This window comes from Rhincodon typus, chromosome 11 (assembly GCF_021869965.1).
Source record: "Rhincodon typus isolate 14 chromosome 11, sRhiTyp1.1, whole genome shotgun sequence".
In the NCBI taxonomy this organism is placed as follows: Eukaryota; Metazoa; Chordata; class Chondrichthyes; order Orectolobiformes; family Rhincodontidae; genus Rhincodon; species Rhincodon typus.
In genome coordinates, this window is record NC_063342.1 from 66,361,581 (window position 1) to 66,385,076 (window position 23,496).

The 23,496-nt window shown below is 42.2% G+C and overlaps 2 protein-coding genes and 1 long non-coding RNA gene across 7 annotated transcripts in view; 1 reads left to right on the forward strand and 2 right to left on the reverse strand.

Moving 5' to 3' along the window:
• shroom2a (shroom family member 2a) overlaps positions 1-23,496 on the reverse strand; it is a 305,723-nt gene that overhangs the window by 26,827 nt on the left and 255,400 nt on the right. The gene's annotated exons all lie outside the window — the stretch shown is intronic.
• LOC109915349 lies at positions 6,602-21,777 on the reverse strand. Its single transcript, XM_048602593.1, has 2 exons — positions 21,268-21,777; positions 6,602-7,807 (listed from the first exon to the last, which is right to left on the reverse strand). The coding sequence occupies exons 1-2, from the start codon at positions 21,488-21,490 to the stop codon at positions 7,377-7,379; spliced, it is 654 nt and encodes a 217-aa protein (XP_048458550.1). The 5' UTR covers positions 21,491-21,777; the 3' UTR covers positions 6,602-7,376.
• LOC125484358 lies at positions 21,083-21,886 on the forward strand. Its single transcript, XR_007263164.1, has 2 exons — positions 21,083-21,204; positions 21,772-21,886. It is a non-coding gene; the product is annotated as an uncharacterized LOC125484358 (long non-coding RNA).

Here is a 23,496-nt window from a genome sequence, read left to right on the forward strand (position 1 = left end):
CCACAGCATTACTTGAGTAATAATTTAGTCCACTGATGGTTTTTTTAGCTCTAGTAAGGGGGAGGGGGGGGGTGGGGGGGGGGGCGGGGTGCGGTGAAGAGATGTAAAAGAGGCCAGTAACTTATTTCCATTTTCCACCTTCACACAGTCAAGACCACAACAGTAGGAACATTATACATCTTACTAGAGTTAAAAAAACCATCAGTGGACTAAATTATTACTTAAGTAATGCTGTGGCAAAATAGGTATGCAACCTATCCATATTTTGGGTTTATTTTACAACAATACCACAAAACTGAAAGCGACAGATGTAAACCCAAACTTTAATTCATACTGTGGACCTGTCTCCTGACGGCTGCTGGGGAGGATCACACCAAGAACCAAAGCAACATTTGCTTCCAATATTCACAGTAGCTTTTATGTCTTTCCTGTGATGCACAAATGAAGTTCAGCATTAAAACAAGGTCAGTGAGCAAGGTCCCTCAGGAAGTGGATGTCGCCGCACTTAACAATGCTGATTTTACTACAACAATTACAGAATTCCAGTTTGCAACAATAAGTACAGTTCATGACCCACACAATGTGCACTGAAACATCTCTTTGAATGTTAGCTCAATTCCAAAATCTGCTTTTTAAGCAGAGGCTTTAATCTAATGTAAATCAAAATAAGGCAGGTTAAACCCCCATGGTACATTACATATTGGCACACATGCCAACCTTTGCCTTAGAAAAATCCACAAACAGGGGTTGATATATACAAAGAATGCAAATGTGGCATGGGTATGGGTGTTGCCCCCTTTGTTATTGACCATGTGGGCATCTCTTAAACCCCTGCACACTTTCACAATACAGCCTGCAATGCTGGCTTGATACCTTGCACACAGTCAAAAAGGAAACATCCACTTGTTAAATGGAGGCTGACTAATAAGTTTTTGAGGTCACATCATGGCTGAAGGGGCCTGGGAGACACCAAATCTATGTAAAGGCATATCTTTCTGGGCTACAAAATAGGGTTCTCACATGCCAAGCCAACCTCAATGCCACAATCCACAGTATGCAGAGTTTCACACAAAGTGAAAGCAAGCAATGGAGTGTTGCATTTATGTGGCACCCTTTGCTCCCGACACCTTTCACTCCCTTGGAATGCACAAAAGTGCTTTATACCTGATGAAGTGTAGTAACTGTTGTAATGCAGGAATGGATGTAACACTCTTCACTCTGTTTCCGGTTTAATGCAAGTTAATTTTGGCAAAGAGCCAATCTTAAGCTTGCCAAAGAATACACTTTATTCATAAATTTATGTAACGAAAGCAGACAGGAGATAACTTAAAGTGCGCAAGGAGTATTGTGCTGTCAGAGGCACCGTCTTTCAGATGAGCTGTTAAACTGAGATCAGACTAAATCATTGCAAATCAAAATGGCAAGGGAGGCAAACCAAGCTGGCAATTTGTCAACATCTGCTTTATACTCTCTTACATCCCAATGCAATTGGGTCAGCCACAAATCTCATATTTAAAAAATGACTGTGACGAGTTCTAAAGCACTCTCATACCATGCAATACAACTATCTCTATGTGGTACAAATGCTGGAAGTCTGAAATATAAGCAGAAGGTACAGGAAACACCAAACAGCTCAGGAAGCATCTGTGGAGAGACAAATGCAGTTAAGGTTTCAGGTCAAGGACCTTACCCTCGGCAGGGAGGATGCTTGACCCGATGAGCGTTTCCAGCATTATCTGCTTTTAACCTCGTGTCGCAGTGAATTCTGTACTCAATTGTTAGTACGTGGCCAACAGACTCACACTGACCCGGTTTGGGATACAGGAGGATTCTGGGAAGGTAGCTGGGGTGGGGGAGTTCAGCAGCATAACACTGGGCGACTGTTGTCACATGTTCATCACTGAAACGGGCCAAGCACACTAGCTCTGCTACTCAGTCTGGACAGTGAAAACTTTCACCAGGGCTGAACAGGACTCAACATTAGCCAAGTTGAAGAGATGGCCTTTAGTGAGAGATTAAGTCCCACTCATAATCCTTAGGTGAACACCAATGCCTCCATATCCCTTGAACCCCATTTGCAATGGGAGAGGATTGCAAAACATTTTTCAGACCATGTCTGCTCACACATTACTAACGTCCCTGGCTCTTTACATTGTGGAGCATCTAAACATGCTGTTCCATAATGCGTAGGCATTCCTGAAGTACCTTCCCCTCTGAAGAGATAGGCACGGATGCCACTGTGGTTTTGTAGCAGCAATGTAAAACTGACTTGAAACCCGTATTACTCCCCAGACAGTTACATCACCAAGTATGAGCCTGGTTTGGTTCAGAGTCTCATGATCTCAGCTGCATTCATGTGAAGACAAAAACTACTTCAACCACAAGAGATTGTCAAATACATATTCATGTGAAAGTTCAGTAATAATAACTGAACAATTGCATGTTAATAGATTCCAAGCCAGTTGGGAAGAGATTGAAATCAAGACATATATCTCTTCTTTTGCAGAGAGACTTCCTCAAACTTACACCTTTTGTTCCATATCCTGTGTTTCATGTGCTCCCTATTATATATGGATTTTTTTTTGTTCCACTCAACCTGCTCAGAGATGTCACTATACATTTCTGGAGCAGATGGGACATGAACCCAGACCGCCTGGCTCAGAGGCAGGGACACTACTACTAATACAAGCGTCCCTTCAAGGCCCTGCCTACCTTTATACCTTACCTCCCCCAATCACCCTAGGCTTATTATTTCAACCTGTTAACCGCCAAAAAAAAAAATCACCCGCAGTCTCCAACTGAATAATTTATGTGTCGATCCCATTAACGGTAAGCAAAGCATCAAAAGGTGAGAGGGAGTGGTGGGAGAATAGGAAAGGGTTAAATCAAACAGAGTTGGAAGGGGAGATGAAGCACTGTAAACCCCGCGGTGCCCACTCTCTCTAAAACTGGTCCAGCCTGCACCCAGACAACTAACAGCCACCACTTGTTTCTCCTAAGCCTAAATAAAAGTTATGAACAAACATAACAATCTGACCATCAGACATTAGACCTCAGTTGCAGGGTGATTTTGTTCATACAGACGTGGCTTCAAGAAACGAACACATGCTGGGCACCAAGTGAAGGTTTCAAATCTATAATGATGCTTCCGTTAGCACAGTGGTGGTTATAGAGTCATACGGCATACAAGCAGACCCTTTGATCCAAGTAGCCCATCCTGAGTATGTTCCCAGACTAAACTAGTCCCACTTGCCAGCATTTGGCCGATATGCCTCCACACTTTTCCTATTCATTTACTTATCTAAATGTCTCTTAAACATTGTAACTGTTCCTACATTCAACACTTCTTCTGGCAGTTCATTCGACACATGAATCATTCTCTGTAAAAAAAAAGTTGCCCCGCATGTCCCTTTTTAAAAATCTTTCTCGTCTCACCTTAAACATGTGCCCCCTAGGTTTGAAAACCCCCCCCCCCCCCCCCCCACCCACGCCCCCCCCCGGACCCCCCCCCCCCCCCCCCCCCCCCGCACCTTAGGGAAAAGACCCCTGCCATTCTATAGCCCTGTAAAGGTCACCCCTCAACCTCCTATGCTCCAGTGAAAAATCCAGCCTATTTTTATAACTCAAACCCGCCATTCCCAGCGACATCCTAGTAATCTTTCCCGAACCCTCTCCAGCTTAATAATATCCTTCCCATGACAGGGTGGTGAGAGGCCTCACCAATATCCTGTACAAATCTCAACATGACATTCTAACTCCTATACTCAAAAAGGTCTGAACTTTGAGGCACGCTAAACGCCTTCTTAACCACTCTGTCTACTTGTGACGCAAATTTCAAGGCTTCTTCTGGAGTACTGTGTCCAGTTCTGATTGTGCTGATATTGGCGGTCAGCTGGTAGAAATAGCAGTAGATTGTTCACTCGGGCAGTGTCCTGTCTTCCTGTTTCTCTCCCTCTCAGTGACCGCTTTGGTTGGTTAGAAAGTCTCGATACCATGTTCCATCCATCATACTGCCTTAACAAGGCTCTATACAACTGTAGTGAGACTTCTTTACTCACGTACTGAAATCTTGTCATAAAGGCCAGTACACCATTACCTTCCGAAATGATTGCTTCACCTCCAGGTTAATTTTCAATAATTCATGAACAAGGACACCCAGGTCCCTTTGGACATCATCACTTTCAAACTCTCACCATTGAAGAAATATTTTGCATTTCTGTTTTTTCTTCCCGAAGCGAATAAATTCACATCTTTCTACACAGTAAATTCCACCTGCCATACTCTTGTCGACTTGCCTAGCCTATCTAAAACCCTTTGAAGCCTCTCTGCATCCTCCCATAACTCACTTTCCTGCCTAGTTTTGTGTCATCAGCATACTTGGAAATGCTACATTTGGTTCCCACATCCATATAATTGATGTAGACTGTAAATAGCTGGGATGTCAAGCACAGATCCTTGTGATATACCACCAGTCACAGACTGTCAGCCTGAGAATTTATTCCTTCTTTTTTTCTATCCATTGACCAATTGTCAAGTCATGTTAGTATGTTAACCCCTCATTCCAAGCATGCTCTACCTTTGCTTACTAGCCTCACATGCAGGATGTTAGCAAAAGCTTTCCAAATATTCAGAATATTCTCCTTTATCCATGCTCCAAGAAACATCCTCATAAACTCACAACAGATTTGTCAAAACAGAATTTCCCTTTATCAAATCCATGTTCACTCTACCCAATCCTCCAACTATTTTCCAACTATCCCATTATCACCTGCTTGATTAATTGATTTTAGCATCTTCCTTACTGTTGATCATGTCTGGCTAACAGGTTTCTAGTTCCTTATTTTCTCTCACTCTGCTTTCTTAAATAGTATGGTTCATCTTGCTATCTTCCAACCTGCAGGAGACATTCCAGAGTCGATAGAAATTTGTTTGGATTGATAAAACAACCATTGTATTTAACTTCCTGTAATCTTTTCTCTGTGTCTCATGGGCTGTCCCAGTAACTTTTATTGTTTTGTCTTTCAGGCTGTCTTGTCCACTTTCTGCACATTTTACCACTTCATCTCTCCACCAGCAAAACAAAATGAACTAGGCTCCACCACACAACAAAATGGTAGGAAGCCAGCTGATTAAAGTTTTAAAGAGAGAGATTTGACAGATCAGAATTTCATGCATTTCTTTAGTTCAGATTCCAAGTTTTTTTAAAGTTATGCCTGATATAGTAATGTATCCAAACATAGTGAGTAAACAAACATTGGTTTCTCTACTCAACAGGACTAAAGGTTTGTTGACACTGATCTCAAAAAGTTAAGGCTCCAAATTGAAGCACAGTTAGAATCAGTCTTCACAAGTAAGAAATTGCTGGAAAATCTTTGATGACTCTGAAACTCTGACATGCAACTGCTTCAGGTGAAACTTGTAGAGGTGAATCATTAAACACCACAGCAAAACTAACCACATCCATACAATAAGCAGTTGTCTAAGGTAATGCTCCTGTGACGCACATGTTGTAGAATAACAACCACAGTCTTGGCAAGTAACTTAAATATAAATCATAGTGCAAATGTGTGGACAGCAGATAAAATCAGATTTGACCACATTCTTACTGGGTGACTATAAGTTTGCCCAAAGCAATGTGGAAGCAAAATACTATCGAGCCAGTTGCGAAGTCAACAGCATTCCCATCAAGGGCAGGCATCACTTGTGCAATCAAAATGGTTGAGAAATGTAACATGTAGTGTAAGGCAGGTGTGCAAGAACTGAAGACACACAAAACAAACTGAAATATAGTCAAATCTGATCAATCATACCCCAACACTTACCCAGCTCCTGAAGGGAGATTTCAGCTTACTTTATCCATTGCCATCCCAGGTTGGATTTCACCACCTGCGCTCATCCCATTGCTCCCCTTCCCTCTCCGGTCTACAGATCGATTCTCTAGAAAACCCTCCAGCCGTGCTGAGTGCAGACCCACTCCATTCACTCATTGCCTCCTCAAAATGTGGCTGTTGCTCAGCCTGCTCATTTCGCAAGCGAGAGTAGCCCTTGCCATTGTGCAAAATGTTACCTGCGCACTCAGTAAACTTGAATGTTCACGAACTCAGGGTCTCTCAAAGCGGTTGCCGTGTTTCTGAAGTGCAACCACTTGTGTTACTGAGGGAATATGACAAGCCAAGCCAATTAGGGCACAGCAAATTCTGACGGACAAGAACGGGAAATATGACCAGATATTGTTGGAGAGGTAAATGTTGGCCCAAACATGAGCTCTAAAAGGAGAACCTCTTCAAAATAGTGCCCATTGGATCTTCTACATCCACTTCAGACAGCAAGAGGGGCCTTGGTTTAGCATCTAATCTGATAGACAGCACCCAAGAGTGCAGACGTAGTACAGCTCTGAACTGCCAGGCTAGCTTAGGTGCTCAAACCTGTGCGGTACATTTGCAATCTGCATCCTTCCACATCATTGGCAAGAATGCTATCACTGAGCCTTAGTTAACACTTAGAAGCAAGAGATGTTGCTTAACCACTGCAGTGTCATCCCACACTCAGTTGGTACAATATCCCTTGCTAATGAACAAGTAGTTTTCAGACAACTGCATGATTCATTCATGATTCTTTTATTTATATGTCACAATCCTTTATTTCTGCTAGAACATTTTTATTCATTACGTACATAAAATCTGCAACAAATACAGAAAACGTCAGAAATATATAACAGCAAGAATGGAAAGAGAGAAGAGATTATGAGGTTCGAGCAGAACAGGACCAAGAATGTTACAATTTGCCTTTTCTATCTGCAGAGGTGGACTAGTCTGCACTTCCTGTTTTTAGTTCAGATTCCCAGCAATTGTAATTTTCACATTGCATCTTGAAATGCACATCAGTTTCATTTACTTTCGCTAAGAGTAGAAAAGTTCTTCCAGATTCTGAGATGCATTACAGCAACATGCATCCCCAAAAGTTTTCACAAAACTCTTTGGTTAAGTTAATTTGTTACTGATAGTTCCATCAAGTGCTGCTTTAATGATGTGGCACTAAATGGAAATCCAGCCCAGACAGCAGGGACACTAGGCTACTGTCTGATGGCTGTGAAATTAATATGAACAGTCTTGATTCAGCTCCCTGCAAACATATGACCAGGGCTTGTGATTTCCCACAACCTGGCATTCACGGCAGAAACTAAACAGCCTCATTCAGAAAAGCTGCAGTATTTGAAAGAGCTGGCGTTCAACAGAAACAAGGATATGAAAATAGGCACTCTCCTGGGACTGGGATTCAGGTATTTGCAGCATGATAGACAGAAATGGATCACAACAGAGCGCTAATTACCCATTGTCCAACTTGGCCCAGTGGTTTTCTTGCATGAACCAGCCAGCTCAGATTAAACGCGCAGGGACAACACCCATGCACACAGATGAGCTGAAGGAAAGGTCAAGGGAGGTCAGATGTTTCAAGCAGCCAGGTCCAGAGAAAAAAGGTGACTTGGAGTTGAATATGATGGAGTGACAAGTCAGTGAGATCAATTGACAGAATGAAGCAAAGTACATGAGGAAAAGCACACACGACAGCTTCTTCGCCCCACCTTCCTTCAATCTCAAACAACCCATCATCAGCACATTTGGTCTGGCCAACATTAATCCTGCAAGCAAGCTCCAAGAAAACAGGCTATCTGGTCGTTGGCATAATGCTGTTCCTGGGAGCTGGCTATGTCTTGGTTGGCTGTTCATTCTGCTAGATGCCAACTGTTGTCCCCATTTCAAATTGTATGGCATTGACTGTGAAGGACTTTCTAAAAGCAGGCCCTCGTCTTTAAAAAAAAAGAAAAAAAAAAAAAATCGGTATATACCCAACAAGACAATGTACAATATCACGTTGAATTAGATACACATCCATAGATAGATTTAGGACAGGCCCAACATGTACCTTGATGCCCCATTCAAATCTGATTACGCTGTAGCATACGGGACAAAGTTAACACTATTCTATCACCAACTTAGATGGTCTCAAAAGACACTACACAGCTGAACCACAGGGAAATTTGGCAGCTCCAAACTATCATTTATGTGCTGCAAGTGTACAATTACATACGTAAATAAAACATTAAAATCATCAGCTAGAACAAGGACCATGTCTTTAACGCAGTTATTGGTTTTGAACTGCAAAAAGAAACGGTCGATTTTGCAACATCGTCAACCCGAAAGCCAGGTCTTCAACTCGACAAAAAGTCTACAACACCAACTTTTATCACATTTAAAAAAAAACACCTTTTGAGTGACACACTAAAGGTAGATACCAACATAGTGCTAACTCCAATTAGAATAGCAAGGCAATCTGTTTCACCATCCAGTTAGGTTACAGACAATCTGCAAGTCCTAGGAATGCAGAAATACGTGAGACTTTGTACTGACCAATAAATACAGATGTCCCCAAAGCCTAAAGTAGGTTTCAACAACAGCCAGACTTTAGATTTTTTTCTAAAAACTGGCAGTGGGCAACAGAACAAAGAAATTTGCTCATTTTATGCATTGAATGTACCTCAAAAATAAATGACGAAATAATTTGTAATACTCAATTTTTTCCTAGGGTGATCTAACGCTTTAAAGATTTTGATTTAATAACAATGCCTGTTTCTATACCATCTTTAACATATGGCAACATTCCCCCAAAGTTCCTCTCAGCAGCATAATAAAACATAGCAGGACACATTAGGTCAGGCAATTAAAGGCTTCGAGAAAATGGGAGGTTTGTTTTCAAAGGTGGAAAGTGAGTTTGTGAGGTGGAAAGGTGTATAGAGGCATTCCAAAGGTGGGACTTAGACAAGTGAAGGCACAGCCATCAGTGGTGATGTATAAGATGGACCAAGCAAAGGTGAAGTTGACAAGTTGGTTTAATCTCAGGTTGTTCCAAGGGCGAAGAGATGTACTCAGTGTTAGGGATTGATTTGTCTGTGTTCTTGCCTTTCCCAGGAGATTACAAAAACTATAGGAGGTAGGAGATGCTAGTCATGTTGCTGTAGACACAGATATTGGACAAGTTCAATGGATCAGTTTCTCTTTTCCTGCCTGACAAACAGCAATCTGCATGTGTAGAATGATCTACACAGTTACCCAGCAAACTGCACAACGTCAGGACAACCTAAGCTGCTCGTAGACCAGCAAGTGCATCCAAGGTATTGCCGTCACTGCTACAATGTAACAAATGCAGCCAGCAAGAGCCCCCTCTGTTCTTCAGGGAGGGAATCGTTTACATTGACCCATTAGCACAGACAGGGCCTTGTTTTAACATCTCACTTGAAAGAATAGCACCTTTGACAGCCAAATACTGTTGAATACTGACATGTCGTCCTGTATTTTACATTCAATTCCCTGGAATGGATCTTGAATTCACTACCATTGGGTATAGAGGGTGAAACTTCTACCACTGAGCCACAGTCAGCTCCTAATAGTCATTCATCTAAATCCAAACGGTGGCTTATCCGAGCAGATACATCTCAATGTGAAACGCATAATGTAAACAAGGAAACATCTAACCTTTCTTTATGTAATCCAATGGACATTTGAAGAAATGTTTGAGCCTCAACAGGAGCATTACAAAGGAAGAGGCAGTGCTTCCCAAATTTTTTCCCTTTGAGATCCTATCTCAAGGTTTGAAAATTGCTGAGGGCCCTCAGTGAGACCTGTGAGAGGAGGATGAGGTGGAGGGCGTGTAAGACATGGCGGCCTGTTTGTCACATTGGGAAGGTAGTTGTTATAACTAAGAGCTCTACAATCGGGCATTGATACCTTGGAGTTCGTGACCCCACTCATGAGTCCCAACTACCTCTCCCCACACCCGTAAACTGCAAGAACCAACTCCAAAGACCAGATCCCACACACTCTCTAAGTTTCTGTTTATTGTAAAAAGACTTCAGTCAAACTGACATTACCTTGAGGGATCTTCAAAACATCAATTCCACTTTTCTGGACTGTTTTCCCCCCCAAACAACAATTCAGCATTAACCACTTACAAAGATATCTTTCAACATTTTCTGCATAAAACTGCTCAGTCCAATCAGCAGGAGGATTGAGAAGATGCTAGAAGGTTTTTCTGTTATAATGGTTGAACACAGGTCAACCGAGTTCTTCTGGATCAGCTGCTTCTATTAAACCTGATCATTCATAACTTGAAGAGGTTCCCATGGATAAGAAAAACAACTGGCATTTCAGAAAGAAGATGCATCTTATTCAAAACTACGTGGTCGTGAGACAGTTGGGAGTCGATTTCTAAACCAGAAGGGATTATGGGATGACAGTTTCAGAGGGAAACTGCTGTTTGAGGATCCATTTTGAAAAGCCATTCGCCAGTTTCGACAATAATTCTTTACCGCTCCCCTTGGAATAACATCACCTGCAAATTGGAAATTCCATTCAGAGAGCCCATAATGTGTGCTGGTGGACAATGGAAGGGCAATGCAAATTGTTCAGCTGAATTAAGCGACCTCCCGCATTTCCAATGCCTTCAGGAAGGCAGATTATTATCTGAATGATGGCGGTTTAGGAAAAGGTGAGGTGCAACGAGACCTGGATGTCATGGTGGAACAGTCACTGAAGGTTGGTCATCGTTAAATTGTTTGTGGGAGCTTACTGTGCACAAATTGGTTTTTCTATTTTCCACATGGCAACAGTCACTATACAAGAGAAGCAAATTGATGGTACAGTGCTTTGGGATGCTCCAAGGTAATGTAAAGGTGCCACACAAATGCAGATAAAACTGCTTCATATCTTCAAATTATCCCAATGGTTTGTTTTAATGAGGAAACTGATTTGAGACCACCAGCCTGGGAACAAGAAAATGAGTCTCTATCCAAAAACTTTATTAAATCGCAGGAACAATCTTTCAAAAACACCAGTTAAGAGAGTTACTATATTGCACGATGCCATAGCTGGACACTTTCCAATAACAAGCTTGTCTGAGATACTGGCTCCTTGAAACCATGCTGGAACTTTGATTGAAATCCGGGACAGCGCTTTCAAGTGACTGCATTCACAGACACTCAGACGACACTGATTACAATACCTCCTTCCCTCTCAGGTTGGAAGCAATTAACTATTGCACGTTTACAGCTCCCAGAAAGACTGCTCTGAAATTCTGCAACTTCACTAGCATTCCATTTAGATTGGATACAGGAGTTCCCTCCACGCATCCCAAGACCCCAAACAGAAATACAATCTTGGAGCGCAGCACACACATTGACTTCAGCCCTTGGGCACTTCTGATATATTTCACTCGGCCTTTGGTCGCAACGCTCACAAATGCTTTTTTTGGACGGGGCAACAGCCTGGCAATCCCTGACTCAAGTACAAACCCATTCTGCCTAACACTCCCACAACCCCTACCCTGGTTTGTCATTCAGCCAAGTACAGGTTCTAAACTGACCTAGCTGGTTGTGGCTTGCACTGAATCCTCCACGGAACACGTCTCTTTTCGGAATGTCGTCAGCACCCTCACAACAAAATCAATCTTGCATTGGAGCCTCTAACAAGCACCAGGCCCCATATTTCAAATCAGCAAACCACTGCTTTTGGCTCACAATAAGGATATGTTTCTTGGAGGATTAGAAGACCTCTCGATAATGATTTTTGAGCGCTGAACACCTTATTCATAGGCCTTAATATGTACAGCTTGCTAGTTCAACGCAATGGAGGTTTGAGCGCTCACATTGATAAGCTCAGGCCTCATGGACGCCCCCCACCGCCCCCCAAGAAAACATGGCCACCCAAACCTCTAGGCCAGGGAGTCTTCCTGTCAATTTTCCCCACCAGTACTGTACTCTTGTCAAATGACATCAATGGACACAATCTAGTAAACACTGCTCTCTGTGTTTGGCTGACGCCAAATGCCGAGTTTCAGAAAGACTGATATCTCCAGATGTGGGAGTCTGGTGAATGGCTGACGTAGGAGATCCTCTATACATGTTTGCGTGAAGGCTTAGGATTAACCAATAAACATCCACAAACGTCAAGAGGAGATACATCCACAGGCCAGCACAAAAGAGCCACAGTGCTCAGTCCCAAATGCAGTATCTGGTGCAGCATGCAGCAGTAGGTATGGAGCACAGTCACTCCAGTGCCGGTCACCAACAACTGTAAAGGACAATACAGTAGGCAAAGGACCTGCATGATAAGGGCATTCAGTTTGTAAGGTGGTTTATTTAAATCCCTCATTCCAGCTATTAAGACAACAACGTTAAATAATCCAATCAACATCATTCAAATCAGATTTTGAACAATGTATGCAGTTTTCAGTAAAAGATCTGAAAAAAGCTTTGATGATATTTACTAAACAGAACACTCCAAAAGCAGGAACACATTAATGCACAGAACTAGAACTACTTACTGACTCAGAATTAGTTACTTAAATGTTTACCAATACCAGACACGGTTGGAGATGCGAGGGTGAGGTAGTTGGGGTGGGGAGTGGGAACCAGACAGAGACAGAGAGCGAGCGAGACAGAGACAGACAGACAGACAGACAGACAGGAGACAAGAGAGAGAGCACGGGGGGTGGGGGGCAAGAGCAAGTGAGATCGCCACCACTTGCTGCCCACAAAAAGACCCATTTATTCCCACTCTCTGTTTCTTGCCTGTCAACCAATTCTCAGTCCATGTCAGTATCTGACCCTCAATCCCACATGCTTCAATTTTGCCCACTAATCTCATATTATCAAAAGCATTCTGAAATTCAAGTATCCCCTTGGGTTCCCCTTATCTATTTCACTATTTACATCCCCAAAAATCACCAGAAGATTAGTTAAGCATGATTCCCACTTCTTAAAACCATGCCAACTTTGCCTTGTTCCATTAATGCTTTCTAACTGTTCTGTTATCACATCTTTTACAAAGAACTCAAGCTTTTCTCCCACTAATAATGTTAGGCTAATCCATCTGTAATTCTCCTCCCTTTTTTTTTTAAGAAGAGGCCTTATATTTGCCACCCTCCAATCTGTAGGAATGACTCCAGAGTCTTTAAAATTTTGGAAGATGATTACCAAAATATCTAATATTTCCAGGGCCACTTCCTTTCGTACTCTGGGATGTAGGTTATCAAACCCTGCAGATTCACCAGCATTCAATCCATTAATTTCTCTAGCACTATCTTTTTTTTTTAAACCAATACAGATTTTTCTTCTGTTCTTCTCTCTCAGTTAATCTTTGGCTCCCTAACATTTCTAGGAAATTATGTGTCCTTTTTTATTATGACAGACCAAATCGGTGTTTAATTCTTCTCCCATTTCTTTGTTCCCAATTATAATATCCCCTACTTATGACTGTAAGGGACCTACGTTTGCCTTCATTAATCTTTTCCTCTTCGCATATTTATAGAAGCTTTTACAGTCAGTTTTTATGTTCCTTACAAGTTTACTTGTTTTTTTTATTTTCTTCCTCTTGATCAATATTTTTGTTCTCTTTTGCTGAATTCTAAACTGCTCCCAAATCTCAGATTTGTTGCTTTTTCAGGCAATTTTACATGTCTCCGTTTTGATCTAATACTGTGCCTAATTTTCTTTTGTAAGCTAATGTTGAGCCACCTTTCCTGTTTTATTTTTGTGCCAGATAGGAAGGAATGATTGTTTTAATCCATGTGCATGTTCTTTAAATATTAGCCATTGCTTATCCACTGCTAACCCTTTTAGTAAGGTTCCCCAATCCATCATTGCCAACTTGCAGCTCATGCACTCCTAGTTCCCTTCATTTACATTCAGGATCCGAGTTTTGGATTCAACTTCTTCACTCTCCATCATTTATGGTCCCTCTTCCGCAATGGACCTCACAACAAAACTACTCATTAATCCTTTCTCATTGCACAATATGCAGACTAGGATAGCTGCAGTCTAGTTGGTTCCTTTGGTCTGAAAAAACTATCACGAAAACACAGCAGGAAATCCTCCTCCACAGTGTTATTGCTAGTATTTGACAGCAAAAGAGAGAAGGCAAGAATGAGAAACAAAAACTTTAAAATCAGCAATAGAGAAGAAATCAATGAAGGCTGGAAAGTTTGGTGGAAAGCCTGAAGTATAACAGGAGCGTGAACGTGGCAAAGATCAGTCAAAAACGGCAACAGAAACCAAGAATTGTACATCAAAACAGGATGAAAAATACTCTCTTCAATTACGCATAAATGAAAACTAGAGAAAGTAAACAAGTCTACAATATATTGTGGGGAGATAACTGTTTCTTCAATAACTCACATTGAGAGCAAACATATTGTTAAGATGGAATGCTAACTGCCAAATTTGCAGATCACATTTATTACACAATATATTAAAGATTGAGAGACAGAGAGGGAGAGTGCAAGGGGATGAATGTGAAAAAGAAAGTTGCAAGGATTTCAGATCTTTCACAGCCTTGGAGTGTCTCTGATTACCTTGCAGCCAATCACGTGCTTTTTAAAAAGGAGCACTTGCTCCTTACTTGCAGTGGATCACTTGACCATACAAACTCGAAGTTTCACATTGCACACAAAGTGCAAACTTGAAGTTTTGCCAGACCTGAGGGAGTCTGGCTGGGACAGACTTCAAGGTTGAATGGCTTGTCCCTGTTCTTGTATTGTTCCTATTCTAAAACAGGGTTGGATGGAGAATAATACTACTGTTACTTCGGGTAAGTTGTCAATGTGAGCTATAGTTCAGAAGCAAAGTCTTGCATCTAAATGCACATTTCAAACAATGACTGTGCAGCCATAACATTAGCTACTGTACATCTTGATCAGCAGCCAGTGAGCACTCTTCAGTATTTGATGCTTATACAGTGTATAACATTTGTACAAGAAATCTTCAGAGCCATAGTTAACGTTTTTCAGAAGCTAGCGTAGGAATTGTTTTTGATGTACCAGCAGCACTCAGAAAAGCACAGAGCCAAATGCATAAAAAAGATGAGTGCAGGCACTAAATTCCTATTTCTCTATGTTTGGGTCTGTTGCCTCAACTTCCAAGTGCTACCCTCAAAATGACACAGAAAGAAAACCCATGTGCAAAAAATCTGCATCACTTGGCCTCAACATTGCATAAACCAGCTGGAGTGGGAAGCATATCTGAAAAACAGATTTTTAAAATAGTTCAATAATAAATTGCACAGAACAATGCGTTTACATTGTAGAAATCGGATCGCTGCATCAACAGTCAGTGACCCTTTATAAAAAGTACTTGGCACAGTAACAGTGACAAGAAATCATGACGCCACAGGAGGCTGAACTTTCATGCAGCTTCTTTCTGTTATATACTCTATGGCTAGCAGAACACATCAATAAATAGTAAAATATACGCTGGTTCAAACTGGAAACAGATTCTTAATTCAATGCAATTCAAAAGGAAAATTATGCAAAATTTCACATTTACTCAAAGCATGTTCTGGAAGAAGCTCATGTTGCTCACAAAACTGAGCGCATCAGCTGATAACTGTGGAACTCCGTACTAGAAAGGCCAAGCTAATGCTGAACAACAGAGACTATTCTTTCCCACGGCCAGTTTCCTCCTCTCCTCTCCGGAAGTTGCTAACTTGTGTTGCATACAGTTCTACTCTCACTTTGAACACTTCATCCAATGAGCCACAGCTTACATTCCCATGCTTGGACTCAATTGCATTCAGGGGACAACCAAACAATGATTATAACCAAGATTTTCCCATTCCCTATCAGAGCAACACTAAGGTTAAGTGAAATGGCTCCCCCCGACAACTAACTAAGCCCAAGAGTGCAGCACTGCACCTTCCCATAGTCTTTGGCTCAGCAGTACACCATGTATTACTTTTATCCTGCAAAACTATTGGGGCACTGGTTGTAAACTATTCTTTCACTGTTCCAAGAAGTATCACCATCTTCCAAATATAAGGCTGGAGATAGTAAAATTACTTTAAAATCTTCTGTCTGTGAGAATGTGTATTTGTGATATATATTGCACACTCCCTCAGGGTTCTCTGATGTCTTATCAGTTGCATGGTGAACAGAAACTAATGATTAGCATAGACTGATCAGCCAAAAACCCACATACAAATAAAATCACCACGTTTGGCTCCGAAACTTGCATTTACGGAATTGCTTTGGCATAATATGAACATCTCAAGCCATTCAGAGGTGCGTGGTCAAACAAATTTTGGCACCCAGCCAGGCAAGGAGATATCAGGGTAGTGGTCTGTTTCAGCGAGCATTGCAAAACAGGAAACAGAAGAGGTATTTGGACAGAGTTCTACAATCAACCTCTCCAGTGTTGTAGAAATCGAGGGATATTTTTCTGCATTTTCTCAGCGTCAACACTCTTAAAATGAACCACTGCACCCATACCGATCTGTACCCAAAGTTTATTCTCAGTGTCTGCCCGGTACAGATTTGTGGCCATTCCTTACCCAACTGACCACATACCTGAGCCACCTATTCCTCCCCCTCCAGGACGTGGCCTGGGTTCCCATGCAGAGCACCCCTGTTCCATCAGCACGCCTCCTACATTGATTCTAGGGGTAAAGGTTGAGTTTGAAGAACGAATCTGGATCAAGCAGTTCAGAGGCAAATCTCAAGGACTCCCAGCCCAAGAGATTGACAACTCCCTTTCCAAACATTCACCCAAGAGTTATCCCCAACTTCTGATAATGAATATCTCCCAGATATAATAATTTAGAAGAATTGGAGGGGTGGTGGTATCTCATAGTAACATGTAAAATCCTGATGGGACTGGACAGGCTAGATACAGGAAGAATGTTCCCAATGTTGGGGAAGTCCAACTAGAGTCAGGGAGGGTCCCAGGACTGGGGGGGGGGGGGGGGAGAAAAAAAAAATCGCTAACATGACACCCCTGTTTAAAAAGGGAATAAGGCAAAAGATGGAAAATTACAGGCCGATTAGACTAACCTTGGTTGTGGGTAAGATTTTGGAGTGCATTATAAAGCACGAGATTTCTGAATATTTGGAAGTGTATGGTAAAACAGGGCAAAGTCAGCATGGTTTCATCAAGGGGAGGTCATGCCTGACAAATCTGCGAGAATTCTTTGAGGAAGTAACAAGCAGGGTAGACCAAGGAGAGCCAATGGATGTTATCTACCTGGAATTCAAGAAGGCCTTTGATAAAGCGCCACACAGGAGACTACTGAGTAAGATAAGGACTCATGGCGTTAGAGGCAAGGTGCTAGTATGGACGGAAGATTGGCTGTCTGACAGAAAGCAGAGAGTGGGGATAAAGGGGTCTTTCTCAGGATGGCAGCCAATGACAAGTGGTGTTCCACAGGGGTCAGTGCTAGGACTGCAACTTTTCACTTTATACATTAATGATCTAGATGAAGGAACTGTGGGCATTCTGGCTAAGTTTGCATATGATACAAAGATAGGTAGAAGGAAAGACAGTATTGAGGAGGTGGGGAGGCTGCAGAAGGATTTGGACAGGTTAGGAGAGTGGGCAAAGAAGCGGCAGATGGAGTACAACATGGGAAAGTGTGAGGTCATGCACTTTGGTAAGAAGAATAAAAACATCGACTACTTCCTAAATGGGGAGAAAATTCCGAAGTCTGAAGTGCAAAGAGACTTGGGAGTTCTAGTCCAGGATTCTCTCAAGGTAAACTTGCAAGTTGAGTCAGTAGTCAGGAAGGCAAATGCAATGTTGGTATTTATTTTGAGAGGACTTGAATATAAAAGCAGGGATGTACTACTGAGGCTTTATAAGGCCCTGGTCAGGCCACATTTAGAGTATCGTGTGCAGTTTTGGGCCCATATCTCAGGAAGGATGTACTGGACCTGGAGCGGGTCCAGAGGAGGTTCACGAGAATGGCCCCAGGAATGAAAAGCTTAACATATGAGGAACGTTTGAAGACTCTGGGACTATACTCATTGGAGTTTAGAAGGATGAGGGGGGATCTAATTGAAACTTTCAGAATACCGAATGGCCTGGTCAGCGTGGATGTTTGGAAGATGCTTCCATTGGCAGGAGAGACGAGGACCCGAAGGCACAGCCTTAGAGCAAAGGGAAGACGTTTTAGAACAGAGATAAGGAGAAACTTCTTCAGCCAGAGAGTGGTGAATCTATGGAGTTCACTGCCACAGAAGGCTGTGGAGGCCAGGTCATTGAGTACATTTAAGACTGAGATAGATAGGTTCTTGATTATCAAGGGTTATGGGAAAAAAGCAGGAGAATGGGGCTGAGGAACTTATCAGCCATGATTGAATGGCGGAGCAGACTCGATGGGCCAAATGGCCTAATTTCTGCTCCTATATCTTATGGTCTTAGGGGTCACAGTCTAAGAATATGGGGTAAGCCATTCAAGACTGAGACAAGGAAGAATTTCTTCACTCGGAGTTGTGAACCTGTGGAATTTTCTCCCACAGGAAGCCGTTGGTGACAGTTTGTTAGATATATTCAAGAGGGAGCTGGACATGGCCCTTGCGGCTAAAGGGATCAAGGGGTATGGGGAGAAAGCAGGAGTGGAGATCCTGAAATTGCATGATCAGCCATGATCATATTGAATGGTACTGCAGGGTCAAATAGCTGAATGGCCTACTCCTACACCTATTTTCCATGAATTTATAATCAATTAGGCTTCACAAATCACAGGCCTTAATACTTTTACAGTCACACAGGTATTCTTGAATGAATTATAAATATGGCAGAGTCATATAGCATAGAGGGAAGCAATTTAATCCATTCCCAGATTTAGGCACTCTGAAAGTCCCACTTTCCTGCTCATTCCCCATAAATGTTATAAAAGAAAGACTTTTCCCTTTCAAATACATATTCATTTCCTTTTCAAAACTGAATCTATTGTTACCACTTTTCAGGCTGCTCATTCCTGATCATGACAACTCAAGTGTGCAAAGAAGAGGTTTCCTCTTCCACCCCAGTACTCTGCTAATGATCTTAAACCATTGTCCTCAGATTACAGATCCTCCTGCCAATAGGAACAATTTCTCCTCACTTATATTCTGTCAGAACCCTTCATAATTTTGAACAACTTAATTAAATCTTCACTACTCCAAAGAGATCAATCCCAACATCTCCATATAATCAAAACCTCTCATCCCCTGCCAAGGCCTCATATATTCACAGTTAAATCTAAATATTTTCATAATTTTAAATAGCTTGCAATAGCCATCTGCAATTCAACATTTCAAAAATGTTAATCACATTTTTCGTTATATATAACTTGACAATTCAGATTTATACATTTGGATTTATAGCTGCACAAAATGACACAACCACACGAATTCTATTTGTATCATATATTGTACATTGCCCACGTTTTTCATGCCAATCTAATCCATTTCTAATTATATCACACACACACCAAGAGCATATGAGACAGATTTATTTATGTAACTGTGATGTGCAAGAACAAATCTACGTCTTTATTTATCACTCTGTAGTGAATTAGAAGCATGCTAATAATTTAAGTTCTCCTTTTAATTTTTAATCCTTAAAGTACTCAAGACTGAGCCAATAAAATACCAAGTCATACGAGGCTCCTTTGTACATAGTATGAACTGTCAAATATCACAACATGTTCATCTGTTGATATTACATTATGCATGGCCTGTACACTTTAAAACATGTCATTTCAAGAATTGAGAAATCTATTCCCCTATACCGGGTGTTGTGATCACCAAAGGATATGTTTATAAACACCTGAAGTGGAAACATTCACAATTTTGCCTTTGAAAAATCTGAAGTCCAAAATACAAAGAAAAATGCATCTGTTTTTCAAATACATTTTTAACTGTCAAATCCAATCGATTAAAATATCTGGTTTCACACTGAGTTGAGAAAGGGGGGCCCTTTGCTCCCAAAGTTGAGATTTTAACTTTTCCCATACTTCACTCTTGGTTTCATGTCTAAAAGGAAAAAAACACGAAATTGCTTTTATATAGCAGCTTTCATAACCTCAGGACATCTCAAAACACTTTAAAGCCAGTGAAGCACTGTCAGAGTGCAGTCCTTACTGTAATGTTGGAAAATGTACCAAACAATTTAAACACACAGCAAGTTCTCGTGAACAGCAGTGAAAACGTAACCAAAAAAAGCAGATGATGTCAAACAAGTTCACCAATTCATGACAAGTCGAGTAATTTTCAGAAAATAAGTCAAAAGTAAAATATGACAACAAGAACTACACTTCAAATGTACTTCAATAGTTCTGGAGCATTCTGGGACATCCTGAGGTCAGGAAAGGCACGTAAATTTTTAAAGACTACTCTCGTGAACTATAAAAATGCCGACAGGCTAGCACCATAAAACACTGATATGAAAACACGTCTGTTGGAGGGTTGCCATGCTGAAAGTATTCAAATGTACATTAAACAATTTGTACACCATGTTCATAATTCCAGCTCCTCGAAACAAATAGTTTTTTTTCAGCTTTGTAATAAATCCTGTCTGAAAGATAGCAGGATAGCTCCACACATCCATAATAGCCTGTTTGTCATGGAATATCTCCACATAACCTCCACTTTACCCCTCCCCCTTACAGTTAAGAATAAGCAACTGAGAATTTAATCTTTTTAAAGATACAAAAATGGAGACACAGATAAGCTAAGAATGTGCCTGATGTACACTGACCCATATGCCCAACTCAAAGAAAGTGAAAAAATATTCCAACTGCATTACCATCAGGCTGAACAGCAAAAATAAATCGAGAGGGAAAACACACACAAAAATTAAATAGCAGGATGTGGATGTGGAATTTCCTCTATTTGGGTGGGTAGAGGGGAAAGGGGAGGGGGGAGTACTAACAATAGCCAACACTGGGAGAACAAAAAAATCACACAATTTGATAACCAGCAACATTATGCAAAGTAAAAAATACTTCTCGTTTCGTTCAAGTTCAAATATTATTTAAAAAGAAAAAAAGACTTTTTCCCCCCAAAAAGAATTGGGAATCTGCCTCGAGTACAGTGTGGAGGGGAAAAAAATGTAGGAGTTAGGGAAGGAAATTTTTTTAAAGAAAAGCTGCCACATCCCAAAATTTTTTTTTGAGGTTGGTGGGGGAAACAAAGGTGGAAATGATTGGGAAAGTAACTTCGAGAGAGAGAGAGTGGCCGAGTGACAGGCAGCCTGGGGTGTTGCCTGGTTCTGTCGCGGGGGGGGGGGTGGAAGCAGGAGCTACAGCCCGCCACCCCCGATACATTGTTACAGTCAGAGGGGGAGAGGGAAGCTAAAAGTATCCACTTCTGAGTTACAGTAACTCTCCGGGACGGTCGGTGAGTGAGTGTGCGGTCCAATTAAGAGAAGGTTAAAAACACACACAAGCCGCGGCGGTCTACCTGTCCCGCGGGTCGATCCAGCTTGTCTGCCGGGTATTATGGTCGATGTAAAAGACCCTGCCGTCGAAATCGCGCGCTTCCTCCCAGCCATTGGGCAGCGGCAGCTCCCCGCTCGACCTCCTCCTCGGCATCGCTCGGTGCTCACTGCCCTAGCACATTCCCCCGAAAGAGCGGCCCCGGTGCCTGCACTGCTCCCTCCCAGAGCGGCCGCTTCCACTCTCATGGTTCTCTTCCCCCTAGCTCCACTTCCTCCATGTTGTGTCGCTGTTGACCCGGGATCGCTGCCTTATTCCTTATGGGGATGGCTATTTGCATAAAACTTTTTTTTTCCCCCCCCCACTCACTCTCTGAGGTGATTGCTTATTAATGTGTCCCAACCAACCGCAGCGAATCTCAATCTGCACTTTTCGCAAAAAAAACAAAACCCAATCCCCACACGCTGAAAGAATTGAACTCGTTTCTCTCTTCCCCCACTGTTTTCTTTTCTCTCTCTCTCTGAAGCAGAATTGTCTTTGCAAAAAAAAAAGCTGTGCCTGGAATGTGTCCTGCCTGGAAACAAACTCCCAGCTCTGATGCCAGTTGGAACAGGGAAGCTCGGAATATAGTCATCTGGAACTTTTGCTGCCTCATTTTTGTTGTTGCTGTCGTTAGAAACGAAAAGTAGCTACCGCAAGTGCTGTCTGTCGCTTTATTTGGGAGGCTTGAGAATATTGTGGCTGCAGAGCTGGTTTTCCCATTCAAGTTGACTCTCCAATGCAGTCAGTACAAATGCAGCACTGTCAGAGGAGCTGTCTCCTAATCCCTGTTTATAGGATAGAATCCGTACAGTGTGGAAGCAGGCCGTTCAGTTCATCAAGTCCACACTGACCCTCCAAAGAGCAACCCACCAAAACCCCCCCCATAAACCCTGCATTTCCCATGGCTAACCCACCTAGCCTGTACACCCCTGGGCATGATGGGACGATTTGGCATGGCCAATCCACCTAACCTGCACATCTTCAGAATGAGAGTGGAAACCCACGCAGACACGGGGAGAATGTGCAAACTCCACACAGACAGTCGCCCGAGGCTGGCATCAAACCCAGGTCCCTGGCACTGTGACACAGCAGTGCTAACCACTGAGCCATCTGTGTCCATCTCAAGTGGACAGCAAAGATTCCATGGTATCATTTAAAAGAATAATAGAGATGTTTTCCCTGGTATTCATGGACAATATTTAGTGTTAGCCTCTCACAAAACCAAAAGTGTAAAAAAAAAATAAATGACATTTATGGCATTCTCACTTGTGGGAGCTTGCTGTGCAGCTGAACCTGCTCAACCATACCCTCTGCTCCACCTTTGACATTCTTGTACTGATTAAAACCATTATATCACATCAGTACTGCCTCGTCTGTGCTCCCTTAGATTCAAGAGCACAGACTTGGGCCTCTATGGAAATCAAACAGGTTTAACCATTCATTGCCAAGTCTGACTCCACCACATAATGGTCCTTTGGGTTCTGCTCTCCTCTGCCAAAACTTCTGACCATTTCAGAGATCCTAGAATGCGAAGATAACCCAAAGCTTATAGTTGCAATATATCATCTTCTTAAACTCCTCTCCCCATCTCCTCTACCCTCATTTCCAACAGCAAGTGCAGGGTCTCATGGACTTTCATGTCACAATAATTGAGGTCATCCATGCAGCTGCTTTTGCCTCCCTTTTCGTAGCCCCCCCAGAACCAATCTTCCCCAAAAGTTCCCTCGGCCCAAGCCCTGAACTTGTATTTCCCTCTACTTTCTTTCCCACCTCCCATTATCCTCTCTTTCAGCTCATCCCATCCTCCTAATCTTATTCCCAACAAACTATCTAACTTGCTTTCCTGGCCCCCATGTTGGCTGATTTTGATAAAACGTTCCCACTCCTCAGATGCTTTCTCTCTTTCCTTTGAGTCTGCTGTAATCACTCCCCTCCTCAGAAAAAAATCACAGTCTGTCATTGCAAACTACAGTCCCACCTTTAGCCTCCCTTTCCTGTCTGAGAGCCTTGAACATGATGTCATTTGCCAATTTAGTGGACTCCATTCTTATCCATTCAATCATACCCAGATAATCAGTTGAAAAGGCTTCCCTTCCACCACCAGCCTTCCCCTCCCCCCCCAACCACTTACTGCATTCTTATCTTTGCTGTCTCCATAAATTCTAGCTCTGTCTCTCGTTTATTCCTCAGCTGCATGCTGATCCTCAATAAC